Source organism: Monodon monoceros, unplaced genomic scaffold (assembly GCF_005190385.1).
Source record: "Monodon monoceros isolate NGI ecotype Baffin Bay Population unplaced genomic scaffold, NGI_Narwhal_1 Super_Scaffold_11, whole genome shotgun sequence".
NCBI classification, from domain to species: domain Eukaryota; kingdom Metazoa; phylum Chordata; class Mammalia; order Artiodactyla; family Monodontidae; genus Monodon; species Monodon monoceros.
Genome location: NW_021703767.1, coordinates 83,847,356 through 83,875,295, shown reverse-complemented (window position 1 = coordinate 83,875,295; position 27,940 = coordinate 83,847,356). Strand labels below are relative to the sequence as shown.

The 27,940-nt window shown below is 42.1% G+C and overlaps 1 protein-coding gene across 2 annotated transcripts in view; it reads right to left on the bottom strand.

Annotated features, from left to right (window-relative positions):
• Positions 1-3,549: 3,549 nt before the first annotated feature.
• Positions 3,550-27,940, bottom strand: part of LAMP3 (lysosomal associated membrane protein 3) — a 31,448-nt gene continuing 7,057 nt past the window's right edge. Inside the window, exons 2-6 of one of the 2 annotated variants that reach the window (XM_029215065.1) lie at positions 27,079-27,809; positions 26,070-26,198; positions 16,331-16,388; positions 14,831-15,001; positions 3,550-4,012 (exon numbers count right to left, since the gene is read on the bottom strand). In XM_029215065.1, coding sequence (XP_029070898.1) covers positions 3,879-4,012; positions 14,831-15,001; positions 16,331-16,388; positions 26,070-26,198; positions 27,079-27,809 — 1,223 coding nt within the window. In that variant the 3' untranslated portion in view covers positions 3,550-3,878. Of the gene's footprint in view, positions 4,013-11,587; positions 12,451-14,830; positions 15,002-16,330; positions 16,389-26,069; positions 26,199-27,078; positions 27,810-27,940 lie in introns of those variants that run through there. The other variant, XM_029215064.1, reaches the window with a different exon arrangement.

Sequence of the window (27,940 nt, the reverse complement as noted above, 5' to 3'; positions counted from 1 at the left end):
ACACACACACACACACACACACACACACACACACACACACACACACACTCTCATATACTCATACTTCTTTTTCTGAACCATTTGCAAGTAAGTTGCAGACATGATGCCCTTTTTTACTCCTAACTACTTTAATGTGTATTTCCTAAAACAAAGAAATTCTCTTACCTATACATGCTCTCTGAACCTGCTTGGGCTTGATCCTGGATGTACCATTTCCATCTTGCAATTGATTATTGTTAGACCCATCCAGCTTCCTTACTTAGTGGATTTGACAGAATCCAGCTCAAAAATGGTCAATTCCGGATATATGGTCACTTAGTGTCCCAAGGTCAAGTGTTCCAACACCCAGTAACATGCCAAGAGCTGTTTCTCAAAGGGTATATATTTCTCTGCTGCAAATGGCATGGCCATGGCCTTGCTCCAGAATGCCCAGGGCCTGTTATGATTCTCCCACTAGAGTTTGCCAAAAATTTCGTGCTGTACCTTTACCCACTGCTGAAACCTCCAACACTGTAAGGTCTGTCTGAGTGTCTGGCTCAAGCAGCAGGGCTGATTGCATCGTGGCCTGGAGTTGCTGTACTGCCCTTTCCTGATCTGGCCCCACTCAAAACTGATTGCTTTCTATGTCACCTGGTAAATGGACCAGAGGAATTTTCCTAGCTGTAGAATGTTGTCACCAGAACCCAAAGAGGCCTAACTGGCTCTGTGTTTCCTTCTTTGTGGAAAGGATGCAAGATGAAAAACATCTGTATTTTATTTTGGAGGGGATATTCTGGCATGTCCTTGATCATCCATGTCCTTAAATACTTCAGTGAAGTAGTCAGTCCCTGAATCTTCATACCTCCTGGAACACATATGTTTAACCAAGGCGTCCAGCAGAATAATTGCTCCATGCTTGTCCTGTATAATTAGCATGATGTCATCAATGTAGTGGTTCAATGATATTCCATGGGATGTCTGTGCAGTCTAGATCGCTTTGGATTACATTATGACAGAGGACAGGAGAGTTGACAAATTCCTGGGGCAAAGCTATAAATGAATATTACAGAGCATGGGCCAACAACGAGCCTTCGTAGAAAGGCAAGTCAGCCCGAGCAGTGGCTGGTCCATAGACTGTCAGTGCCAGGGCTTGAGAGGCTGTTCTCCTGGGGGTGTGCTACATCTGGGGCAGAGCTGGAAGCAGGCTGGAATCAGCCCTGCTCCTACTACCTTTTGTATAGGTTCCTATTAAACCACTTTTCTTTGTGTATGCACTGGAATTTCTTTCTTTTTTTTTTTTTTTGTGGTGCGCGGGCCTCTCACTGCTGTGGCCTCTCCCGTTGCGGAGCACAGGCTCCGGACGCGCAGGCTCAGCGGCCATGGCTCACGGGCCCAGCCGCTCCGCGGCATGTGGGATCTTCCCGGACTGGGGCACGAACCTGTGTCCCGTGCATCGGCAGGCGGACTCTCAACCACTGCGCCATCAGGGAAGCCCTGCACTGGAATTTCTATACGCTAGTTTCCCCACAGAAGTAAGCCAGTAATTCTACCTTGACAGTGGACGTGGGGTAGACAGCATCCAAGACAGCCCCCCCTTGATTTCTACCTCTCCTGGTCTTCACTCCTACATTGTACCAGGGATGGTCAATGTGACCAACTGGATACAGCAGAAGTGATGGCATGTCACTTCTGTGATTAGGTGGTCGTCTCTCTCTCTTGGATCACTTGCTCTGGGGAAAGCCAGTTGCCATGTTGTGAGCATCCCTTTGGATATGCCATATGGTGTGAACTTGGAAGTAGATCCTTCAGCCCCATTTGAACCTTCAGATGACTGCAGCTCTGGCTAACAGCCGAACTGCCACCTGGTGAGAGACCCTGAGCCAGAGCCTCCCAGCTAAGCTGCTCCCAGATTTCTGACCCTCAGAGACTGTGTGAGATAATAAATGTTGTTTTAAGCTGCTAGGTTTCAGGGCAATTTGTTACACAGCTATAGATAACTAACACAGGACGTCTTCTGATTTATCTCAGCCCCTACCAGACTGTCTGGCGTTTAGGAAGTCCTTAATCGATGTTGGTTGGATGAATGAATGAATGGGTAATTGTGGCAGCACTTAAATAAACCAGTGATCCAATCAGGTAGTCTGGACTGAGAGTTGAGAAATTTAATTTATAACTTTAATATGGTTTATCTTCTCAGAAATTCAGTTTCTCTCAAATAGGTCTTCCTACCTAGTAATAATGTGGCAGTGGAGAATAGAACAAAATAAATTATTTCTAGGAAGACGATTTAACTTACTGATTCAAGCAACAACCTCCACTAAGGTTGTAAAACAAAATTTTTAATAGCACAAAAAACGAATGACATAAATCTCCAAGGTAAGTTTTTATTACAAAAACTTTTAATACAATTCAATATTCTATTAAGACTAAAGGCAGGTCCTTGCCAACCCTACTGAGCCATAAGAGAAAAAGTCAGGAAAGTGAATATGTTCTCCAGGGTGACTCGAATCATTCCTTTACTAACGAATGCTAGGGGTGTGTGGTCTTTTCTGTTAACATTTCTTTGGTAGTAAAAACAAAGGAGGAATAAAATTCTTGGCTTCGCTACAGAAAAACGTGAACTAGAGTGAAAACGTGGCCATAAAACTGCAGAAGAAGCAAGTTACCACAAGAGGGAGATGTACATTCGAGAAACAAAAGTTGGTTAGCGGTTCAATTTCTCTTTCAAAGAAATAAAAAATGCCTTGAGAAATTTACTCCATTCCTTTATCCTTAGACTCACAGCTTAACAATCCCATAAAAATGAGAAACGAATGTTTTACAGAGCCTCTCAGTTTTCTTTGAGGGAGTAGAGAACTTCATTAAAGATAGGCTATTTTATTTCCCATTAAGCCCTCCTTTCATGTACCATAATCTCTTGTGATTCTGGACAAAATAATTTCCTCTGTAAAAGGGAGCATATGCCAGTATGAGGCTTCAGGCAGCACTTACTGTCATTGTTCTTGTAGGCAATTTGATGTAGTGAAAAGACCAGAGACCTTGGTCCCAGACCAACAGGAAGTCAAATTCAGGCTCTGCCACTTGTTAGCTGGGTGACATTTAAGTGATTAATTTCTTTAAGTCTGAGTTTACTCACACGTAAGTTGTGCAAATTAAATGAGATGTATATAAACTGCTTAGCCTAGTGTCTGACACATATCTGTTCAATAGTGAAAGGCCATTATTATCGTTTCTTGCTTATTATTTAATTCTGTTGTCTGTAGCCACCTAATTCTTAGTTTTAGTGATTCTGGAGGAGTCATCAAGATAAAAATATAAGCTGATCTATTCCTCTTGGTGTCACATCGAATATCTAGACAACCTATGATATGTTGCTCTTTTTGACGATGTTTAGAAAACATTTAAAGTGGAAAAGGAGGTAGGTCAGTTGACAGACACATACATCTTACAAAACATGGATAGTAAAAGCACTGAAAATACATTTTACAGGCAAAGCAGAAGCATTTTTAAAAGTGGAAAAGATCAAGGATAAAATAAAATCCCCAATGTGAACACAGGTAACATTAATTACAATTGATGCTTCGGTTTACAATGTGGAGCATATACCACTTTACATACATTATGTTAATTTAATGTATCTCAAATGTTGACTTTGGTTAAAATATTTTCAAGGAAACTAGAAAATATTCTTAAACAGCTCACTAGATCTTTCATAAAATGAACAAAAAATATTTTGAAATTGATGTACTGCTTGAACTTACGTCAGAAATTTGGTTTTTGTGAAAGATAGTGGTTTACACGGTTGGAAGGACCCACACTCCAAGGGAAGTCTTCAACATCCTGGAAACAATGAAAGAATTCTCTAAACTCCACCTTTCTCTTTTCCCTCGGGGCACCAGTTAGATTCTCTGGTATCCAGAAGATTCACGCCTTAAGCGGATTGCATAGACAATCAAACCCACTGCGAAGAGACCAAGCACGATGGCCCCAATCACGGGAAGCACAATTGTGTAGTCAGATGAACATTCGTCCACTAAGAGAAAAAACAAATACAGCCACTAAGGTTTAGTGAGGACAGACCAGAAAGCAGGCTAGAGTGGGGAGAATATGAGCTTTGGAGTCAGACCTGTGCTTGACTTTTGCTTCCACCACTAACTGTGTGAACCTGGGAGGGTTATTTAACCCTGCAATTTACTCATTTATAAAGGAAGCAAATAATATATAAAATTGTTGGAGGATGACATAAGATAACTTTCTCTTCTCAGAAATTAATAAATATTTAATAATTGTTAGTCCTGTTTTCTTCCAGGTGTTGCTGTCTGCAAAGTGGGATGTGCTTACGTAAAACAGACTGCGTCACTGTAAACCTTATCTCTTGAAAACATGTGATGTTTCTCCACTTTTTAAAACATTCATTTTTGTCACACTTACAGTTCTGTTTTATTGCTTTTAGTTAGCCAAAAGTATTAGAAAATAGACCTAATTATTTATGAGAGCTTAAAAGTGAAAGTTTGCAAATTTGTCAAAATTCTTTATTCTGTTAGAGATTATTTATTCAGTTCATTTAAAATGTAATCAGTCTTGACTGGAGAAAGATGCAAGGCCCTGGGAATAAAAGGGACCTCAATTGAATACAAATAAATGGAGAACTATATCTATATCTTATTCAAGAACAGATGAGAGGATATGCCCTTGAGGTCTTCCATGAACCAATATTGAAATTATGTCCTGAACCAAGAATCACCATTAATCCAATTCTCACCTGAGGTCCAAGTAAAAAGAATCAGGAGGGGCCAGGGAAGAGGGGATGGTAATTAGAGACTCCTGGGAAAAAAACTAAATCTATACAAGACAGGAACTGTGCTTGTAGTACACTATTTGATTTGGCAGTGGATAATATTTACATTATAATGATGCATACCTTATTGATTTAACAAAAAAAACAGTGATATAACCATAAAAAGGATGGTGTAAGAAGTATTAAATCCTTATCTTCCATAGCAAGAGGTTTAAAGCTGATAAATTAAGAAACAGTAGGATAAGCTTTTTATTATTTTTTAGAGAATTATGGAGATAGTTACCATAAGAAATTGTTAAAACTAGTTAAAGTGCTTTGTCTCTTAGAGGAGGGACAGGGAAATGTTGCTTTTCATGAATCCTTTTAGAGTATATGATAATTTTGTTATTAACATATTTGTTAAAATTATATATAATTTTGTTATATTAAATATTACATGTGAATATTTATATATATTTCTTAGATAGGAAAGAACATAATCTAAGAAGTTAAAATAATTTGGAAAAAAAATACAGAATTGTCAAAACAAAATGTAAAGCACATACCTATCAATCCAGCAATTCCACCACTAGGAATTTATACTGAAGATATATTCATAAAGTACACAAAAATATGTAATAATAATCTCCTTTTATGAGAGGAAAATTGACAATCTAAATATCCATCAAAAATTTACAGTTGTATATTCATACAATAGACTGTGATGTAGCCATCAAAAGGAATGTGGTAGATTTCCATGTGCTGACAGGGAAGTTAACTAAGATCTGTGAAGAACTGCATGGGTGCCTAGAGCAAAAAAATACACAAGAAGCTGGGGGAAGACTGGGATGGGAATAGAGGCAACTTTTACTTTCTATATAGTTATATACTATTTAATATTACATTGTCTAAACATCTTTAAAATGCAGAAAAGTAAACAAAGAAAATAGTTATCCAATCACCATGTTTCTTCCACTTGAATTAATCACCATAAATCTTTGAGGCATTTGTTTCCTCTGTACATATATGTGTGTATGAGTGTGTGTGTGCTCATGTGTATGCTTAAAGAAAAATCATTGTATTTTTAAAAATGATATATGCTCATTATAAATCTCCTGAAAACCACCTACCCAGAAATTATCATTGGTAAAACATGGACAAACATTATTTCAGGTGTCTTTCTTTACAACTGTAAGAATAGATGGGTAGAAAAATAAATAGAAGTGGTTTTATCAAAATGGAATCATACAAATGCTATTTTAACCAAAATTGTTCATTTTAATGTTACTTGAATTTCACAGAAGAAAAAAACTAAAACAAAACTAGAGGAATTACTGCACTTCAAATAAACGTGTCTTTGCCATGGGAAATATTGTTGCATAAAAGATCCCTTTAAGGTTCAAAGAAGAGACAAAAATACACAAGTAGAAAATAAATAAATGATTATGAAATGCATTAAGAGGTTATAAAATAAATTAGAGACGTGTTTTCGAAACTGTTTCCAGTTAGACATTATCTATTGATTCTGTTTTGAAAGATTAACACTAACAGATTCCCTTCTATTTCTGGTCTTCCCAACTCAAATTCTGAAGAGCTATACATATTTTTAGAAACATTGTTCAGGTTTACAATATTTCAATTCTATTTGATAAGTGTAATTCCTATAATTTCTAAAATTTCGTTTCAAATTTAGAACACATTCACTATTTAAAGTCAAAATAATATAAAATGCTGTACATTGAGAAGTTTCATTTCTACCCTTGTGCCATCTTCTTAGTTCCCCCTGCCAATATTAGACAACTACTTAATTTCTTACATATTTCCAATGTTTCAGATATAAGCAAAAGTGAAAATATACTTTATTTCCCATTTTCTTCACTATTATGCATTACACGTTTTTTAACAATATATTTTGGATAACTTTCCTTATACATACACAAACATGTATGTTCTCATTCTTTTCTTATAACTGTATAGTATTCTGTTGTGGAATGTATCTGTCCCAGATTGATGGACCCTTGGTTTGTTTTTAATCTTTTGATATTACAAATAATTCTGTGATGAATAAGCATGCACATATATCATTTTATATATGAGAAGGAATGATAAAATCTCAGATCCATAATTGTTTAATGCTTTTTATAGTTAACTCTTCAAATAGATAAAATGCCTTAAAAAAACAAAACAAAACTGAGCTTTCTCTATTCCTGAAAGATGTTTGCTGATATCCTTGCTTGTAATGTGGCTTCTCTCTGATCAAATTTCATTGTCAAGCTGTATCTTTAAGAAGAGCTCATTTGTGCTGTATCCCTTGAATTATTTCATGTTTGAGGATATCGGTCTATTACCTTTTTACTCAGATTATATTTTGGGGCCACACTTTCCCTTAGGATTTTGTAGACATTGGTCTATTGTTTTCTGGCTTTAAATGTTATTGTAAAGAAATCTGAGGCCATTTTTAACCTTCCCCCTTTATAGGTGATTTGCTTTTTTTAGGGGAAGGGGGAGTTTGTATGTCTAAAGAATTCTTTAGCTTTAAAGTTCTATGGCTTACTTTGGATATATCTTAATGTTACGTTTTCTGTGTCAGGTTTTTTTTTCCCTCCCACCCTGGGATAGATACACTGTGCACTTTCAATCTGCAACTACAATTATTTATTTTAAGGAAAACCTCTTAAATCATCAAATATATCTTCTTTTTATTTTTTAACTCTGTACTTCAGAGGCACCAGTTATCCTTATTTTAGATGATCTGAATAGCTTTCATACCTACCAGCTTACCTATAATATTATAATCTTAATTTTTATTAACTGGTTAACTCAGTCTTTTTCTCTATGAAGATAATTCAGTTTTCAGCTCTATCTGTCCTGCCTTTTACTATTTCCATTTATTATGGAAGTGTGTTGCTTTGATGCTCAATTTGTTTTCTTAGGAGTGAAATGTCCTATTTACCTCACTCTTTCATTATAACTTATCCTCTATGAGCTCTGGTTATATGGAATTCACGTTCTTATTAATTGTCAAAAAACAATTGACAGGTATTTCTCTCTGTTCCTTGAGTTAGGTTTTCTTTGTATTTTATCAACTATATTCCTTTCTAACCCTCCCTCCTTTAATTTTTAAAAATTGTGGTAAAATATACACAACATAAAATTTACCATTTTAATTGTTTTAAAGTGTACACTTCAGTGACATTAAGTACATTCACATTTTTGTGCAACCATCACCACTATCCATCTCCAGAACTTTTTTCATCTTGCAAAATGAAAACTCTGAATCTATAATTTAGTTTAATCTTATATTATTTTTTCCTGCAGTAATTTTGCACTGTAGTCTTGTAGTTTGTTTTCATCTTACTCGTTTCCTCTTGAGCTAACTAATTGGATTCTATTTTCTTTTCTATACCTTGGGAACTAGCTACAGACTGGGGTGTCCTCTGGTTTGGGGCTGGCTCCCCAGTCCATTTCCAGCAGTCTGTGTTTATTCTGCCTTTCTCCGCAGTAGCCATTTTCATTACTCCTACCTAGCTTGAAGAAATGTGGGATCCTAGTTCCCCAACCAGGGATCGAACCTGGGCTCCCTGCATTGGGAGCATAGAGTTTTAATCATGGACCACCAGGGAAGTCCCAAGTGGCTGCTCTTTTTCTCTCCAGTTTTAGGAAGAGTAGTCAGCATTCACAGGATGTTTTTTTTTTCACAGTATGGCTCCTTGGGGTAGGTGTACTGGGGAGGGTTAGGAGCCCACTCAGCCGCGCCCCTCCACTCTTCCTCTCAGTCTTGTATCTTTGTTGTTCATAAGTTTAAAATGTTTATTGCATTAGGTTATGTCTTTTTGACTGCTACTGGAGATTTAAAAAAATTTTTTTCTCCCCTCAATCAATTAGACAATGAGGGAGAAAAATTCTGTGAGGAAAATTCTAGTCATTATTATTATTATTATTTTTTTTTTTTTTTTTTTTGCGGTACGCGGGCCTCTCACTGTTGTGGCCTCTCCCGTTGCGGAGCACAGGCTCCGGACGCGCAGGCTCAGCGGCCATGGCTCACAGGCCCAGCAGCTCCGCGGCATGTGGGATCTTCCCGGACCGGGGCACGAACCCACGTTCCCTGCCTCGGCAGGCAGACTCTCAACCACTGCGCCACCAGGGAAGTCCCTCTAGTCACTATTTTAACTCCAATTTTCCATTTCATATACTTCTGTAGTGCTTAAAATTTTTTTCACAACCTATGTGTTTTTGTTCCCATTTGTTTCTTAAAAATTAAGAATTAGTAGTGAAGTATAAATTATAACCATTTTAAACAGTTTATGAAGCAAACCCAAAATTCGGGCACACATTGATACAAATTTGTTAATCAATGTCTGTTTTGTATGTAATTCATACGTAATTCTTTATTCACGTTATCGTTGTGAGAACCTAGAAACAATAAAAATCCCCAATAATAACAGAATAGGTAAGTAAATTATTGTGTAATGTTGATAGCATATTCAGGATAGCAGCCATAGTAATGACACTTGTACCTCTAGCAGCATGGAGAAATGCTTATGGAACAAGGATACCAAACTGTGTCCTCTGTGTGCTTTCAGTTTGTAAAACAATATTCTTGAGAAGGAAATACAGTTGACCCTTGAAGGACACCAGTTTGAACTGCACGGGTCTATTTATAGGCAGATATTTTTCAACATTAAATGCTACAGTACTACTTTATCTGCGGGTGGTGGAGGAACGCAGGTACAGAGGGAACCACCTAAACGGAGGGCCAACTCTGTTATACACACAGATTTTCAACCGTGGGAGGGTGGGTGCCCTGACCCCCAGCATCATTCAAGGGTCAACTGTACACCAAAATGAACAATGGATAGGTTATCTCCATGTGGGCATTAGTGAAGGTTTCTACTGTCTCTAGGTAGGTTGCAGAGAGAGGGGTAAATTCAGGCGTTCTACCGTCAGCAGAAGGGAGAAACTGAGTTGAAATCAGCTGGAAGGGCAAGCAGCAGGAGAGCCAAAGGTCAGGGGCCAGTGCCGCCAGAGAGGATCAGAGGCCCCTTGTGAGGCTTCCCGGAGTCCTACGCAACAGCCTCCTGCCCCTACCTTAGAAAGGGACAAGCAGTGTTCTGCAGTAAGCCTTGCAGCCCTAAGAGACGACTTGGAGGCAGCACAGCACGGGGCTGGCGGGGGAAACCCCAGGACACGGAGGAGGCCACTTCCAGATGCCCAGTCTACCACAGTCCCAATCCCAGCACTTTCCCCTCTAGGACCCTCCTGGGACATCACTGCAACAGTGGGCAGAACTGTAAGGCAATAATGCATCCAGGCATTTATTTACTAATCATTCCAAGGAAACCTGTGTTCTTTTCGGTTACTAGAATGTTAATTCAAAGCAATTTTAAAGATAATTGGTGTGTGTGGGGAGGGGTAGATCACAGGAGTCTAAGCAGCAGCCGTCACTCCAAAGACCTCACTGAAGATGGTAGAAAGGAAAATTAAACTCAAGCGAACTGCCTTATCCCTCTCTTCTTGATTTTAATTCGACTTCCTTTTCCTCTGCTGTGGGAGAAATTTCTATACTAGGACCTCCCTTTAGTCATTCTACAGGGTGGTTAGTGGCACAGTGAATAAACAACCCGTGCTCTGTGGTATAGAACCTAACAAGCACACTTGAGGTTGAACTGGAAATGGGAGTCTAGTGTGGGTACTGGCTGACACCCACTGGAGGAAGGAGATGAAGACAGATGGCATCTCTCCAAGGTCACGCCCTTGCTGCTCAACCCGAGTCACTTTTGGGAACACTGGGTCCTCATATCCCAGGTGTGCATCAACACCTCCTGGTGTAAGGAGGAAACAGGAACGTCCTCACCCTTCTGCCATCTTCAAGGGCTCTTGAAGCTCTCTTGAAGCTGCTGTGTGCTCTCCCCACCCCCTCACTTCTGAGAAAGTGGAGAGAGCTAAAATACCTCAAAGGAAAGCAGTACACGTCCTAGATAAGCAGTGGATATAGAGTGGTTGCCAACTTTCATAAACTTCCTCTTAAAAATAATGAATAACACCTCTGGAAAATACAGAAACACAAGAACAGTTTCTGTTAGTAAAAACAGTTAAAAACATCCAGAGGTCCATTACTCTCCCCTTTCTCTGAAAGTCCAACCCCAGTTCTGCTATTTAAACAGTCAACGTAGTAGAAAACCATGAATAACATTCTAAGCCATATTTTAATAGAAATTTTCCTCCAGACACCAATCACTCCCAATCAGGAATTTTCTGGTTTATGTTTTTTTTGTTTTCTGTTTTGTTTTGTTTTTGGTAAATGTTTGCTAAAAAAGGAAAGTGGATAATAATCTGGGTAGATCTACCTCTTCTCTTTGCCATTTATGACTGTTTAGATGCTTTGCCTACCTCCGCCCCCCACGATGGCCCAAGTTAACAAATCTACAAGGATACACTAAAATCAAAGAAAAATAGAGACAGAGCAGAAAAAAGGTATTAAGAAGGCAGACAACAAATTAAGGTGAAGGACTGGAGAACAAACTTGTATGAAGCCTCTTTTGTTTGCTAAGATCTTTCGTATATCCTTTACATTAAAAAATGGAATGTTGGGAAGTTTACTAGTTGTTGTTTTTTTTGTTTTTACTAATAACACATTATAACAGTGTAGAAAACGTCCTTTTAAAAATGATAGTCTAAAAAGACCTCCAGGGCTTCCCTGGTGGCGCAGTGGTTGTGAGTCCCCCTGCCATTGCAGGGGACGTGGGGTCAAGCCCTGGTCCAGGAAGATCCCACATGCTGCGGAACAGCTGGGCCTGTGTGCCACAACTACTGAGCCTGCACTCTAGAGTCCGCATCCCACAACTACTGAGCCGCACACCTAGAGCCCGTGCTCCACAACAAGAGAAGCCACCGCAATGAGAAGCCTGTGCACTGCAAGGAAGAGTAGCCCCCGCTCGTCGCCACTAGAGAAAGCCCACATGCAGCAACAGACCCAATGCAGCCAAAAATAAAATAAATAAATTTATTAAAAAAAATAAAAAGACCTTCAGCCAACCTAAAAAAAAAAAAGAGTCTATCAAGACTATCATTTAAGTAAATCAGGAGTTGGGCAAAATCCAGGAGTTTAAAATCACTTTAGAATTTATTTTGAAATGGATAGGTTTTTTAAAGGTAAAAAAGTTTTTTAAAAAAACTAGATATTGAGACTCTTAAAAATGTATAAGAAAAATCAGTGCAGTTTGAAAATGTCTTTCACACAATCTTCCCTCTGGGTGTTTGCTTTCTCCTTCTCACAGGACCCTGCTCACATCCCTGCCTCTTGTCCCTAATTCTCACAGCCAGGCCTGTATTATCACGTGTGGATGGTGGAACTCAAGCCCATATGACCCAGGAAGAAGTGGGGTGGGAGCTGTCTTGTAGCTAGCCTGATGGCCTTTGGTGGAATGCTATTTTCCTAATCGGATTTGGAGGGTGGGGTTGGCAACTAGAAAAGTTGATCCCTTCACTTCAGGCTAAATATACAGCCAGCATTCCCAAGGCCTTAACCTTGCACACTTTGAGGAAGGTGGGGTTTTACATGCGTTCATATCCTCTCCTGGGCCTCTTTCTGGTCACCAGGCATGCTGTTAGCAAAACGCCAAGCAATCCTGCGATACTCAGGCCCACGGCCACAGGGATTTCTCTCCTGTTTCTGTCACTGAAGCATTCGTCCGCTGTAATTGAAGTCAGAGTAACAGGTGTTACAGGCTGGCCACAATGCTGGGAAGTGATACTGCCCCTGCCCGCCTCAGCTTCACAGAGAAGGAAACTGAGAGAGAGATGGATCTGTGGGACCTGTCCCTGCTGCCTCAGACATATGGACAGGTGAAGATGAGAAGGGAAGGGGTCACTGCAGTGGGCTGAAACTTGTAGTGCCTGTGATCACTTAAGGGGTGTCTTAAACTGCAGATCCCCGGGCCCCGCACCCAAGCAGTTTTGATTCAGCGGGTCGGAGGTGGGACCCAGGTGATTGTGATATGGCTGGGAGGCAGATCCAACTTTGAGGAACACTGGTTAGGTCCAGAGGGTCAGGATCAGAATTGTGTCTTGACTCTCAAGCCAGGGTAAGCACGGGAGCCTTGTTTCCCAACGTTGGAAACACAGACCTGGACCGTATCACCTGGCCAAAGTTTTCTATTTAAACTCTGTGCTTCTTGAAGGGACTGCTGGACACCCCGGGCTCCTGGTACCGGAGAGAGCTTTTGCAGGCTCCGAGATTTTAGAGAGAAGGGGTTTAGAAAGGGGGTCAGGGGCCTACTGTTTGGGATGACCGTTCTCTTTGACAAGGCTGAGCGTTACATTTGCTGGATTCCTCTCCAGTTCTCCGAGCCCCTGCTGAAGGGTCACCCATCTGTCAGGACTTCTCTGACCCCCTTCCTGCAACGCTGTGTTCCTCATGCCTTCCTCTGCGCTCCCATGGTCTTTTGTACTTATGCCTTTTATAATGCCATATTGTATGGTAACTTCTATTCTTTAACTTGCTCCTTTTTCTCTCTTCTCTTACTCTCTGGTAGAAAACATTATTTACAGGATGACATACAACTTCACATTTGAGCACCTTTAGTGAACTTTGAGGTGCAAAGACTGGGAATAAGGAGCTGAGCTGAAGCGGGGACAGTGGAATGAACAAGAGAAATATTTTGGAGGTAGAACTGATAGGGTTTTGTGACTATGTATATGAGAGGGTGAAGGAGGGAGAGGAAAAAATGAAAAGATAGTTTTCTACATCTCCTCGTGAGCACTGCTTAATAGCAGCCAGGTGGGCTGCTAAAAGATTTTTATTTCTCATCTCTGCCACCGAGAGCTTTCCCAGACCTGCTTACTTCCTTCTATACACAGGTTCTGAGGGGGAGGAAGAGAAAGTGTGTGCCTTATTTTTAAGACCACATGATTAAATATAGAGGTTTTTCAAGCCTTCATAATAAATTTTTAAAAGAGTTTCCCAAATTGGATATTTTGAGACAAGATGACAGAGTGGGGGAAATACCTACTAGCAAATCTTAATATTTAATCTTAGGACTCTGGTAAAGGTCCAAAATTAAGATAGAGATTGTAGGACTCAGACCAAATCTACAGATATCAGGAGATCCAAGGCAAGTGACACTTAATACTGCCTTTGCTGAATGCTTTCCACCAGGTATATCAGAAGTTTTCTGCCAGACACATTTTCAGCTTTACAGTGGAATTCAAGTAGAAATCAGACTCATGTTATAGAAATTTAACTTACAGCTACACCTCTAGCTAAATCTATTTTTGATAGCTGAGAAGTACTCATAAGGTCATTGACTTATTATGAGAGAGATGTTTTAGAAACTGAAGTTCAATTCTTGCCCATATATAGAAACCCTTGTAATACTGTTTTCCTGGTGGGGAGAAAACGGCTTTTTTGGAAAGTCACCCTGGGCTGCCCCTGGCCTTCTTGTTAGAACCTGCTTCCCTCTGTGGTGGTAAAAACCCAAAGTAGAAGTTGCATGGAAACTAAGACTGACTATGAGGAAGCACTAGTTGGGTGGAACAGCTTGGATTTGAGAAGAGGGGATTCAACAGAGTGTATTTCTGTCTAGAATGATCACAACTTTCTCTTTTCCCTCCATAAGTGGGAAAGAATCTATTCTGAAATCTTGAATTTTAGACATCACTAATACTCAGGATTTTTAAGGTCCAAAGACACCTGGGTTTACCAGTATTCAACAGCTTGTCCAGGGGAGGTTACTGATGGCGTTTTCTGACTCTTTGATTGATTGACTGTGTGTGTGTGTGTTTAAATGAGTCAGAATGTGTATCTTGGCCAGACAAGAAGAATGTATTCTGCTGTGGGAGGGCAGTGGACATGAGTGGGTTTAAGTGTCTGATTTTGAGGCTGGTATTGACTCATACAACGGTGGGAGGGAGGGTTGGCCGGAGAAACTTGACCCTGAGAGCTTAGTGGAATCATACTCTTCTAGGAAGTTCATGTGATTCTTGTCCCTTTGAAAGCTTCAACCAAAAAACAACTTGAAACTACTCCTGGGTCTCAGAAGTTTAGCTTTGTGACATGATGATCCCTTAACTTACCATTTCCAAAGTGGTTGCCTTCAAAATCAAAGGCTTGAAGTTGGATATTCATTGTTTTCAGCTGAAGGTGGGTGGAGAGCTGGATGCTCTGTTCGCTCACACACTTGAAGGAATGCCCCGCCACAGTCTCAAACATCACCATTGCACTTTTCATTCCTTGGTAAACTTTCTCTGAAAACACAAGGGTGAAATACCGACATGTAAGAATCCTGGCAAGTATCCATTGAGCCCCAGCTATTGCTGGATGGCCCATGTGCAGTTAAATGGCCTTCCTTAGATGTGGTTCTCCATAGTTCTGACACCTTTGCCTCATGAAACATTACCCTGGTGCTGTCTGGGGACTTTTTCCTGATGCTCTGTTCACCATATATGGGGGCAATCTCACATAAATTAGAATATGATAACATTGAAATAAAAACTCTTCGGAATCTTTTATTCAGTTATTTTAAGTCACTGGGGGCAGAGTCAATGGGGGCTATTGTCAGTGCCTGCACACAAAAAACATCTGAGGCCTCTGAGAAACTCCCTCAACTTGACTGGGAGCATTACTTTTCTAGAAGTGAACGTTGTAGGAGTTCTTTCAACTTGCTCTACTTTGGGTAATTTTTCATATAGCAACCAAAGTGAACCTTTATAAATATAAATCTGATATGTCATTTCCCTACGCCAAGCCCTCCAATGGCATCTTTTCACACTTTAGAATAAAATCCAAAGTCCCCCCCCCTGTCTTACCCACAGGCTCTCTGTGCTCTGGCCTGGCTGCCCCTCAGACCTCATTGGCTGCTTTGCTTGCTCTCTTGGACACACTGGTTCCTGCTGGTCCTTGAGTGCCCCAGCAAGCTCACTCCTTAGAGCCTGGGCATCTGCAGTTCCTGCCGCCTGGAAAGAGCTTCCCCAGACCCAGATGTCCCCAAATGGGGACAGCTCTCTGCTCAAACCTCACCTCTTCAGAGAGGGCTTTCTTCTCAGAGGGCTTCCCTACTACCCCTTCCAGTCCTCTCCATCCTCATCCTGCTTTTTTTGCTCATAGAATTTAGCACTATTTAACTGTATATTATAATTTAATGCATCTGTTTACGTCCTCTCCCCACTTCTATAATGTAAGCTCCATGAGGGCAGGGACTATATGTTTAGATAATTAGGGATACCGAGTACATACTATAGGGCTTGGAACCTAGCAGGCACTAGCTACACTTTCGTAGAATGAATGCATGATTCCCAGAGTGTAAAATAAACCTCACCATTAACAGCAAATCTGTCCAAAAGTCACTCAACTCTATTGTTGCTGATTTGACACAATGTAGCCAACTTGCTGCGTGAGCAGACAAGCAGACTGAAGCACACAGAGATGTATTAATAATAAGTTCCCTCAAAGTTACACTGCTGGCTGCTCTCTCAGTCTGTTTCTCAAAGGCAGCATCACGTATTAGCCAGGTGAAAACTGGGCTAACCAGAAACATAGCATCATCGCTGGTAGAACAGGCTTCTCCAACTACTTACCTGGATTTGAGATGGTCAAATAGGCTTCCACCTCACTGATATAATACGAGTTTTCATCCTGTAAAACAGCAGTGTGTCAACTTTTGGGTAATCTCTGTTTTTATGTTTATGATCCTAGTTTACAGACTGTTTAGGCAGGATTCCAGCTATTAAATCATTGATATGGGGGTTTGGGTTAGTTGGTATGGAGCCACAACTGTGTTTGAAATTTTCCAAAGAAGTAAATACATCATACAATAAATATACAATAAGTAATGGCTTGCCCCTGGCTGAAAATTTCTCTATTGCATACTTGTTGCCAGAGCCTGAAATTCAAATTCCACTGGTACTATTTGAGTCCCTTCAGCTGGGCCAAGTTTCCCCCTTTTATAATGCAAATACATCTGGAAGGTGGATGGGTTGGTGGGGGCATACATTAAGCCCTTATTAGTAATTAATATCTTAGGGTAGGGATTCAAGCTGAGACCACTCATCCTTAAGGCTACCGTGGGTGGATCTGATGGGGTCCATAACCCCCCCTGGGAAAAACAGTGTATGCAAAATTGTGTGTGGATTTTCCTGGATAGGGTATCAATTACTTTAAACAGATTAATGGGTTCATGTCTCCAAAATGGTTACATGGGGCCATGAAGGATTCTGGAAAGAAAAGGTTAACCCTGAGATTACTGGCTGTTCTCTAGAAGAAGACCCCAGGTTGTTGTGTTCAGAATTATAAAGCAGTGCTCCACGTTTTATCCAGGGACTGTACTTTTGAAAAAAAAAAAAAAAAAAAATCTAAAAACCCTACAAAACAGCCCTATAACTTCCTGAGAGAATCAGGGTATGGAACATTAAAACGAATTGAATTGAGATATGAAAGTTAAGCTGGAAAAGGAGTTTTTATTTTTTAAAGTAGGTGATTTACAGTGTTACTGCTTTTAAACATTCATTAGAAAACTGTCTGCAAGTGAGTTGCCAAAAACACTAGTAGAGCAACCAAAATCAGAATTTGAAATTGAATTACTTTTAGCAGTCATTAAAGAATCTTAGCAATAATAATCTTGACCACATTCTAGTCTATTTATATATTGTTTGTAGATGAAATGATGATTGCTTACACAATAAGGGTTCCAGAAATACAAACTGTTCCAGTGAGGTGACTGCTATCGATGCACTGAACTCTAGATCCTACAGTTCATTGAAGCAGCTCCACACACTGGCTTCTCGCCTCGTGCCAGGCACTTCTTACCTTGTGTGGCAGGCACCTCTGTGCCTCACCTTATTTAATCCCCACAACCACTAGGAGAAGAAATGGAGGCTCAGTGACTTGCCCAAGGTCACAGTCCTAATAGTTGGCAGGTGAAGATATGACCCCAAGCCACCTGGCTAGCCTTTAACTTCTCTTATATCCACTCCAGACCAGGCATTGCTCTAGGTCCTGGGGGAAGAATAAGACCGAGATGCTTCATTCAAGGTGCTCAGTCTTGGGTCTCAAAGGCAAGTTGGATGATGTGGATGATGTGCTTGGACCATCCATTTGTTTTAGAGAAAAACAACTGTGACCCAGGCCCTTGGGTTGCTTTTACATACAGTTTATTCAGGTTATTATTATTTTTTTTTTTGGCACGCCTTGAGGCTTGTGGGATCTTAGTTCCCCGACCAGTAACCCAGGCCCTTAGAAGTGAAAGTGCAGAGTCCTCACCACAGGACCGCCAGGGAATTCCCAGGATATTCTTTACTTGGGATCCCTTCTAGCATAAGAGAGACGTGTATGTCAGGGCCCACAGTCACTGTTATAAAATCCCTGCCCCATCCTAAGGGCAGAGAGAATCCATTGAAGGGTTTTAAGCAGGGCAGTGATATGAGGGCTTTGTTTTTGGAAGTTGCTTGGGCTGCAGCAAGAGACTGATTAAAGAGTAGCAGGAAAACAGTGATGGGGCCAGCTCTGAGCTCCATGGGATACCTCCTGAAGTCTTCCCTCTCCTGCGGCATCTCCTAGAACTATCCTCGCTGTAAGGAATGGGTGCTTTGTATGTCTTTAATCGTTTTACAGTTTACTAAGTGCATTTTTCTGCCTTCTTTGATCCTCACAACTCCCTTGAGGCAGAATAAATGTTCTCAGCCCATTTTACAGCTGAGAACAAAGAGCTCAGAGGAGGTAGGCCTCTACCTCTGATTCACTTTGTTTGTAGGTGAGACAAAGCAAGATCTTTTCTATGGGATCTTGCTCTACACTTTCCTTCATGGGATGTGTGGTTATAGAGAAAAAATTTGTCGTGCAAGAACTTTCTTTCACATTCCCTGGAATATATTTGCCTATATATAATCATCTATAGGAAGCAAGACCAGCTACATAATTTGTGGACCTAGTTCAAAATAAAAATGCAAGATCAAAAATTATTAAGAATTCCAAGAGAGGAGGTAAAGCATTAAAGCAAGCATGGGCCCTCCCAGCTGCATGCCCTGACAGGAAGGGCTGTTCCTGCTCTACCAGAACTGGTGCTATAATTATAGGGCGAATACCCAAGGTGAGGCCTTCCAAAGCAGATGGCAGTGATCAGACTCACTGCAAGTTTATCTGACAATGTAACAGGACTGAGTCCGGAGCCTGTATCCAGGTTTCCTTCTGTTTTGACTGAGTGAAAATTAGCCAGACGTTGACTGGGACTGAACTGCTGTCTATCTTCATGGTGAAGGAAGAGCATTTGTTAGGTGAACTTTTGTAAACAAGAGCTCAGTGGAATGTTTAGTTTCCTTGAGATTCCAAGTTTTACATAATATATGCTGCTGATATCAAATGAGTCTTATTTAGACCATGGTACCCACTTTTTCTGTGGAGTTGTGTTAAAGAAAATAAAGTTGTCTTTTATTTAAACTAGAGCAAAGCATTTTTTTTAGACTCAGAAATTCAGAATTTGGCCTAATTTGAATGGTAACAGAGCTGAAGTTTATTCTATATGAGGGGTTGGCAAGTTTTTTGCTGTAAAGAGCCATATGGTAAATATTTTAGGCTTTGTGGATCTCTGTAGCAACCACTCAACTCCACCATTCTAGCACAAAAGCAGCCACAGATGACACATATGCAAATAAGTGTGACCATATTCCAAAAGAACTTCATTTATGGGCACTGAAATTTGAATTTATATGATTTCCTATGTCACAGAATATTCTTTTTTTTTTCCAAACATTAAAAAATGTAAAAGCCATTCTTAGCTTATAGACTGTACATTTTTTTGGTGGCGGGCTGGATTTGGTCGGGGGTTGGGGGGCATAGCTTGTTGACTCCTGGGCTACACCATCCATAAAGAACAAAGTTGCTGAGCAAATCAGTTGGTTATGAAATGTTATAAAGAGAGTGGTTAACCTCCTATTTGGGAGAATAAAGTGTTGCTAAGAATTTTTAAACACTATTTTAAAAATATGTCTCTGTTCCCATGTAACCTAGGTTAAGTTGTTGAATCTTGATGAACATTGCAAAAATTTAATTTTTTTTCTTATTCAGTAGCAGAATGGGGACAATAGTAACAGGACTTACCTCTTAGGTTGATGTGAGTATTAAATGAAGGAATCATGTAAAAAACGTATCACAAAGTCTTTACTCAAATTTTAACTAGTGTTGTTAACAACAGTAATAAAAAGATTTCCCCTTCCCAGTAAACCTCTCTCATTGAGATCAAATGATAATTTTTTTTTTTTTTGCGGTACGCGGGCCTCTCACTGCTGTGGCCTCTCCCATTGCGGAGCACAGGCTCCGGACGTGCAGGCCCAGCGGCCATGGCTCACGGGTCCAGCTGCTCCACGGCATGTGGGATCCTCCCGGACCGGGGCACGAACCCGTGTCCCCTGCATTGGCAGGCAGACTCTCAACCACTGCGCCACCAGGGAAGCCCTCAGATGATAATTTTTAATCTATATCCTAGAGCTCAGATCCACCACAAACAGAAAGAAAGAGAGAGCAAGCCAGTGAGCTAAGCTTAGCTAGCCCTATGGATTAAAGAACCAGGCTGAAACCTTAGCTCTCAGGAATGGGAATGGGGTGGATACAGAGGAAGGCAGTGGTGGGGAGGTTGAAAGCTTCAAGCAGGTGTCAGATTTAACCCAAAGCCCAAGGGAAATTACATGCCACACATTCTGCAATTTATATTCTGCAATTTATAGTGCGTTCTCCTTTGAAACCCACGGGGTTATTCTCTGCCAGATGTTCTTCTCATTTGGGGTTGAGGTTGGAGAGTGACAAAAGGGGGCCAAGGACTCCTAATAGCTGAATATGGTACTTTAGCACTTATAGCATGTCCATGTGAAGGGACCATTTGCAGAAGTACCATCTCACTACTGAACCAATGGCTGCTGACAACGTGGCTCCTCACCGCCAGTGTCTAAAGAGAACTCTGCAATATCTCATCAAAAGGTCTTAATTCAAGGAACTTAAACACTCTCCTTAGCAAAGGACAGGGTCCAGAGCAAGCCAGCCAGTCAAGCCTGCCCAGGAATGCAGCTTGCCAAAGACTGTGAGGCCCAGGGTCCTCTCCTCAACTTCTGCAAAATGTATCGTGGGAGTTTCACAGTCACAGATGTTCAGATGTGGACATCAATCAGGCCTTTTTTTATTCAATGTTGTCGACTTCATCAAGAAACCTCTGCTCTGGAAACAGACTCACAGACTTAGAGAATGAACTCTAAGTGTGTTGGGGGGTGGGAAGGATAGTTAGGGAGATTGGGATTAACATACACACACTACTATATTAAAAATGGATCACAGGGCTTCCCTGGTGGCGCAGTGGTTGAGAGTCCGCCTGCCAATGCAGGGGACACGGGTTCGTGCCCCGGTCCGGGAAGATCCCACATGCCGCGGAGCAGCTGGGCCCTTGAGCCATGGCCACTAAGCCTCTGCGTCCGGAGCCTGTGCTCGGCAACAAGAGAGGCCACAACAGTGAGAGGCCCGCATACCGCAAAAAAAAAAAAAAAAAAAAGGATCACAAACAAGGACCTACTGTACAGCACAGGGAATTCTGCTCAATGTTATGTAACAACCTAGATGGGAAAAGAATTTGAAAAAGAATAGACACAGGTATATGTATAACTGAATCTCTTTGCTGTACACCTGAAACTAACACAACATTGTTAATCAACTATACTCCAATATAAAATAAAAAGTTAAAAAAGAAAGAAAGAAAGAAAAGAAACCTCAGCTCTGAAAGTCACAAAAAGAGGCCAAAGAGGCTATTTCCTTAGAGCTGCTGGTCTACTTTTTGGCAACTTGCCCCAGAGTTCTCTGTGAAATTTAGATTCATTCGCTCCTTTATGGATTCATTTGCTAAAGGTATACTATGTATTGAGTCAGGGCTGGGCACTAGAGAGAGGAACATGAATAAGTCAAGACTTGCCTTCAAGATGGCAAAATGTGTGGTAAGTGCATTTATGGAGGTCGGGGAATATATGGAGGGTCAGGAAACCAAGAGAAGAAAGTGTCCCAGTTTTACCTGGGATGGACGTGGGGATTGGGGTGGGGAGGCTCCACAGAGTGAAGATGAATTGATAATTCATCTCAAAGGATGAATGAGGGGTGGGAGGGGCATTCCAGGCAGAGGGAACCCCACAAGGGAAAACAGGGCAGGAAATGGTGCCGCACACTTGGCAAGTTCTAAACAGCGCACTCTGAGTGTGTTAACATTTGAACACTGATAACAGTCCTCAGGAGTCTATAAGCTAAGAGGGCTCCGAATGCCCCTGAAAGGCTCTGGAGAAACACCAGGTGGGTGGGCACTATTCGACTTCCAGACCTCACCGACTCCAACTCACTGCCTTGCCCTGGTGCTCCTCTCTCCTGGTGACTGATTTCTCCCAGGTCCCAGAGCCGGCGCTGGAGGCTTGCACTGCCCTTCCAACCAGGTGGATGAGAAAGGGATAGTGTTGAGAACAGAAACATAAACTCTACACAGTTACTGAAAGATGTTTTTAAAACAAAATATCCTTTAAAACAAGGAAGTTGTGGGGAGTAGGGGGAAAGGAGATATATTTATCTTGCAGCTGAAGGGTCTGAACAGCTTTCAGCACTGTCACCTTAATCAAATGAGACATTGACATGGAAACGATTTTGGTTCTTTAAAAAATGAAACTGAGAGAAACGAGACAGGAAACCCACCTCTCCAGACGCCGTGCTCAGCACTTTCACATACACCAGCCCAGTTCACCCTCACAGTGGCCCAACAAAATAGGTCCTGGTTGGTCCCATCTTATAGTGGAGGGAACTAAGGCTCACTAAGCTAGTGACTTGTCCATGGTCACACAGTAATAATATGGATAAGTGAAGTCTTGACTGACAACAACAAGTGACAGTTTAGGAGGCAAGTTCTTCTTTACGTTTCTGCCATTGGCAGTATTTCAATATTAAAAATGACAAATTATTGTACATGATTTGAAACCTAAAACTATAGCCTATATTTCTTTTATTTCTCCTGTTATGTCTAGCTCAGTGTTGGCGACAAAGTAGGTGCTCAGTAAATTCTTATCGGTAAATTGGCTGACAAATCAGTCTTGCTAATCAGCATCCATTTATCATTCTACAACTTGGTTCTCTTTATAACATCTATTATGTTATAACTAACATGTATTCCTATTTTCTAAGGCTCTCTCTTTTCTCTAGAGTACTGGTTCTCAACCGAGGGTGCTTTTGCCCCTCAGGGGACATTTAGCAATGTCTGGAGACATTTTGGGTTGTCACAGCTGAGGTTGGGTGTTGCTACTGGCATCTAGTAGGCAGGAGCCAGGGATGCTGCTCAACATCCCACAAGGCTCAGGACAGCCCCTGCCCCAAAGACTTATCTGTTTAAACCCAAGTGTTAATACTGTTGCTGTTGAGAAGCACTGGTGTAGAAGGTAGCAACATGTGAAAAGTGGTTGACTGGATTGTTGAGCCCACTTCTCTTGTGGAAGGATCTAGACATCTTTCCTGCCTAAGTGCATTTCACATAGTTCCCCCGTTAGGGCAGAAGGCACAGTGCTGGGATCCACAGGCCAAAGCGGGCCTACAGCTGTGTTTCGTTTTGTTTGACCAATGGAGTGTTCAAATGTCTAAAAACTGTGTTGCCAACACTAAAAAGTCATGTGCTTTCAGAAAAAGATTGGGATTTCTACCTTCTCTTGAACAGTAAGTGTTGACAAACACTGGTCTCTTATTACTACCTGATAGAGGTGATGTGTAAATATTTAATGGGCACAGTAGGGCAGTGGCCATGCAGGACACCCCACCGTCCAGAATGAACACCTACCATAAAGGACAGTGACAGTCCCCAGGGCTAGATGCCAGCCCCACCACCAACCCCGCCAGCTGGAGCTGAGGAGTGGCTGGTAGGGAGACGGGTACTCCCAACCCCTCCCTCTTGTCCCGTCACTACTGAGGCTGCCGCTTGTCACCTCACACTTACTCTAACATTTTTCATATGCAGATTTAATGGGGAAATAAAGTCTTCCTCAAAGGTGTCAAAATAAAAAATAAGAGCTGCCCGTTTCAAGGAAAAAGACATTTTTACTTTTTCACTACTTCACTCATTAAGTTCTATGCTTAGCCCCTGTAATCTTTGGATTTGTGGCCACTGCTCTGGCTTAAACAACTTCTCTTTTAAAATGCATAAGTTCCCCAGAAGGGCTAAGGCTGGTGGGAACTTTTACTTTCTATGAGCCTTTTTGCTTTCTCTTGGGGCATAGCTAAGGGTGCCTGCTCCGGGTTTTGGTGCTGGCAGTGGAATGAATAAGGTGAGTTTGGTTGGTGAGACTCAGGCAAAGCAGCTGTTGCAATACCTGGGGCCGTGGACTGAGAGCGGCTCACCTTGCTCCTTCCCGAAGGTGTTGGGGGCAGGGAGCCCTGCTGGTCCTTCCTGCTCTACTGGACACTCATTTCCTGTCCACCCTCTGGAGGCATAGAGGATTTCCAGAACGGCTGGGATTCGGCACTTGGGTGGAGCTTGGTCAAACAGAGCCCAGCCTGAAGGCATCGTTCCAGGAGACAGAGGAAAGGAGCAAAGAAAGACATCGAAAGGTGCCAAGACACTCCTGCCTGCAGTTCTGCCTGCGGCCCGGCAGCAGTGGCCACTGTGTGCCCCACACAGACACTGGAGGTTCCTGACGCCTTTCTGTAGGCAATTATTCACAGGGGCAGTGGGCTGGGTGGGATCAAGCCCTAGACTAAAGCATAAATGCTTATGCCTATTCTCTGCCATTTTGCCAAAGTGACTTTCAAAAAATCCCTGACACCTTTTTAGATCAACTTCAGTTGTGCAGGAACAGAGCGTTTATTCTGCCCTGAATGTTCTTCTGGTGAAGGACTATGCTTGTTTCCATTTGGTACTGAAAGGAAACCACCAACTTCTCAGGGGAATTTCTACCTTAAGGAGAAAAGTATCATGAGAAGGACAAAGGCTATGAGACCAGGAAACTCAGTTCAGTGCTCTGTGACGACCTAGATGGGATGGGATGGGGGTCTGGGGTGGGAGGGAGGTCCAAGAGGGAGGGGATACAGGTATACATACAGCTGATTCACTTCACTGTACAGCAGAAACTAACACAACATTGTAAAGCAACTATACTCCAGTTAAAAAAAAAAAAAGCTTATGAGGCCAAGTCAATAACATTAACAATAATAATAACTCCATGCAATAAACACCATTGCATGTATCACGCACTGTGCTAGATGGTTTACATATACCATTTCTAATTCTCCCAAGGGTCCCACTAAGTAGCTATAACTAGTTCCTTTTTGTAGATGAGGAAACATGCCCCAAATAGTCCAAGGTCACGCAGCTAGTACGTATTATGGCTGTGAGTCAATCTTGATTTGTCTGATCCCAAAGTCTGTGCTCATTGCTCTCCAAGATCTGCTAGCCAAGACCCTCTAACTTCAGGGGTCACGTTAGACAGGTAAGAAGAAGGCCCACACAGAGTCCCAGCTGCAAGGGTCCTCTTGGCTTATTTGAAAGACACTTTGGACCAAGCAGGGGCAAGCCTCCTTTGAGAGGGGGTTGACCATCACTGTGTTCCCAAGACATTTGTCCTTTTCAGTCACTGTAATCACAGCTACAGTGGCTATTGAGCATCCACTTTCCATGTATTGAACAAAGCTCTTTACGGGAGTGATCTTTTATTCTTTTCCCCATTTTTCAAATGATAAACAAACAAATAAACAAACCTCAAACAGATTAAGTTGCCTGCCTGATGTCAAAAGGAGAACAGAGTCAAATTTGTAGCCAAGACTCTGATCTCATGACCATGCTTTTCCACTCTACTCAGTTGTCTACCCCACTCCAGGATATGGCCTGGAAAACCCAGCCCCTGGTTAGTCCCTGAATTTTGCCTTCTGTGGTTGGAAAGAACCTATTGTGACATTTGACTTTGGTCTCAGAGTAATCCTGTTTCTTTTTGCCCACTGGGTATTTCTATGGGTCTGTTCATCGGTACAGCTTCCTCCTTGGGGTGGTTTGCAAATGGCACTTCGGCCAGGTTCCCCAAGGCCACATCTCTCTCAAGAGGCATCAAAGCCCTTCTTGGGCCGCACAGAGGAGGCTGAAGAGGGAAGAAAGCAAACAGAAGATGTCGACACTTGCCTCCTCTCCGTCTCCATGACCCTTATTCTTATCAGAGAAATCTCGAAAGGCTCTGAGGTCTGTTTCCCCTGGAACTTAAAGTGTGGGACTGCACCACCGGGCCCCAGGGTGAGGGACAGGGAAAGCGATGCTAGAGCAGGTTAGTGTAAGGAGTTCAGCCTCACCTTGGTAAATGTCAGATTCACAAATCCACCCTGGAAATTCAAGAGAAGGTTGGATTTTCGGAAGCCACAGTTCCCAGAGGATTGGGTTGCATTGGGGTCGATGTTGAAGTATTTCTGAGGTGAAAAAACCTAAACCAAATAAAATAGATTGGCTCAATGGAATGTCAAAGAAAACTCCAGCTGGGAGACCAGAAGCACAGGCTGGTAATTGAGCCTGAAACTCCAGGCTAGTGGGTGTTCACTGGAGAATTTCAAAGTCCCTGGAAGACACCTCTCATTTCCAAACTGTTATGTTTAAAAGACTTGTTTTAAAGAAGGAGTGCTCTCACAGAGAGGAGTTCCTTGATAGATAATTCATGGCAGGTATATTCTTGAAAAACCGTGTAGAATTTAATTTTTGTTCAAGCAAACATGTTGGGCGCTACAGGAAAGGTTCTTCTATCTAATGTACTTCTGTTTCAAATAAAAACCAAATGTGGAAGTTTTACTAGAAATCATAAAAACTGTGCAAAAAAAGGAAGAATTTTTATAGTGATTCTTTCAGTAAATCAAATAATCTAAGCCCCACTCCCACCCTCTCCAATCTTCTCATTAACCTGGATTTTTCATATTAATGTCACAGCTGGCTGGAACCACAAAGACCATCTAATGCAAACCTCTCATTTCACAGGAAACTTGCTGAGGCTTGGAAGTCATCCAGAGGAGCAGGGCCAGGCTGGGGTCAATGCTGGCCACATCCAACGCTCTGCCCATGGTGGCTAAAAGTGGAGGGTGTGCATATTTAAAATTTTGGTGTGTGCCTTTCTTCATTCATACAGTCGCTATCAGTGTCTATTTTTGTATGTGTTCTAAAACAGATCCACCTCGTAACAGAGCACCTTGGAGAAAGAGGAGCCCGCAGATACCTATTTCATTCCAAGATACAGGATGCAGGGGAACGTCCATTTTCAGCAAGGCACTCCCCACTCAAACTTTTTGAAGCAGTGCTATGGTCCTGTGCCGGACTTACCGACTCCGTGTCTTGAACCGTCAGCTCTATCCCCATCTCTGCTTTGATACAGAGCTTGCTTCCGTTCAGAACTTGATAAATTCCAGTCTTGGCTGACGATGGCTGGGGTGCGAGGGTGGGCCTGGGAGCTATGGTGGCAGGTGAGGCTCTGTGGGTTGTGTTGGTGGGCCCTGGGGTGTGGGTGGGTTGAGTAGGCTTCTGACTGGTTGTGCTGTTGTGTGGTGTGGTGGACAATGTTGCTGGAAGGGTGGTCTGGTTACTGAGTTGGGTGGTTTTCCCAGTTGTGTGGCTGACAGTCGACGGCCTGGCTCCAGTTGTGTGGGCTGGCGGGGTGACGGTGGATGGTGGTGGACTGGGACCTGTGCTGGGGCTGATTGTAGCCTCAGTGACTGGAGCAGCCGTGTGTGACTTGTTGGGTGTGGCCAGGGTTGTGACTAGGGTGTGGGCTGTCGGGCTGGTGGAGGGGGTGCTGTCTGCAGTTACCAGGGAAGCTGTTGCTGGAATTTTTATGGTTGTGTGTGTGGTTAGGGTCTCAGAGGTGGATGCTGTGACAGCTATCTGAGAGGTGACATGCCCATCTGTTGACCTTGCTGCTAAAGTTTTCTGAGGCACACGGTTCGTTGGCTGCAGGAGAGAAGGTTTTGCTGTGGTCTGTACTGTTGCAGGTGGAGAACAGCCTGTGATTTCTGGAAACGCTTTTGCTCTCACATGACTGCCATAATGCAAAATCACTGCAAATTAGGAAACAAAAATGTTAATACACCAACCAATGGCTCACATGAGTGAAGCCCTCCCCCACTCCACTTTAAGGTTTCTTCATTAAAAATTAACATGTGTTTTTCAGATTTGGGGGAAATTTACA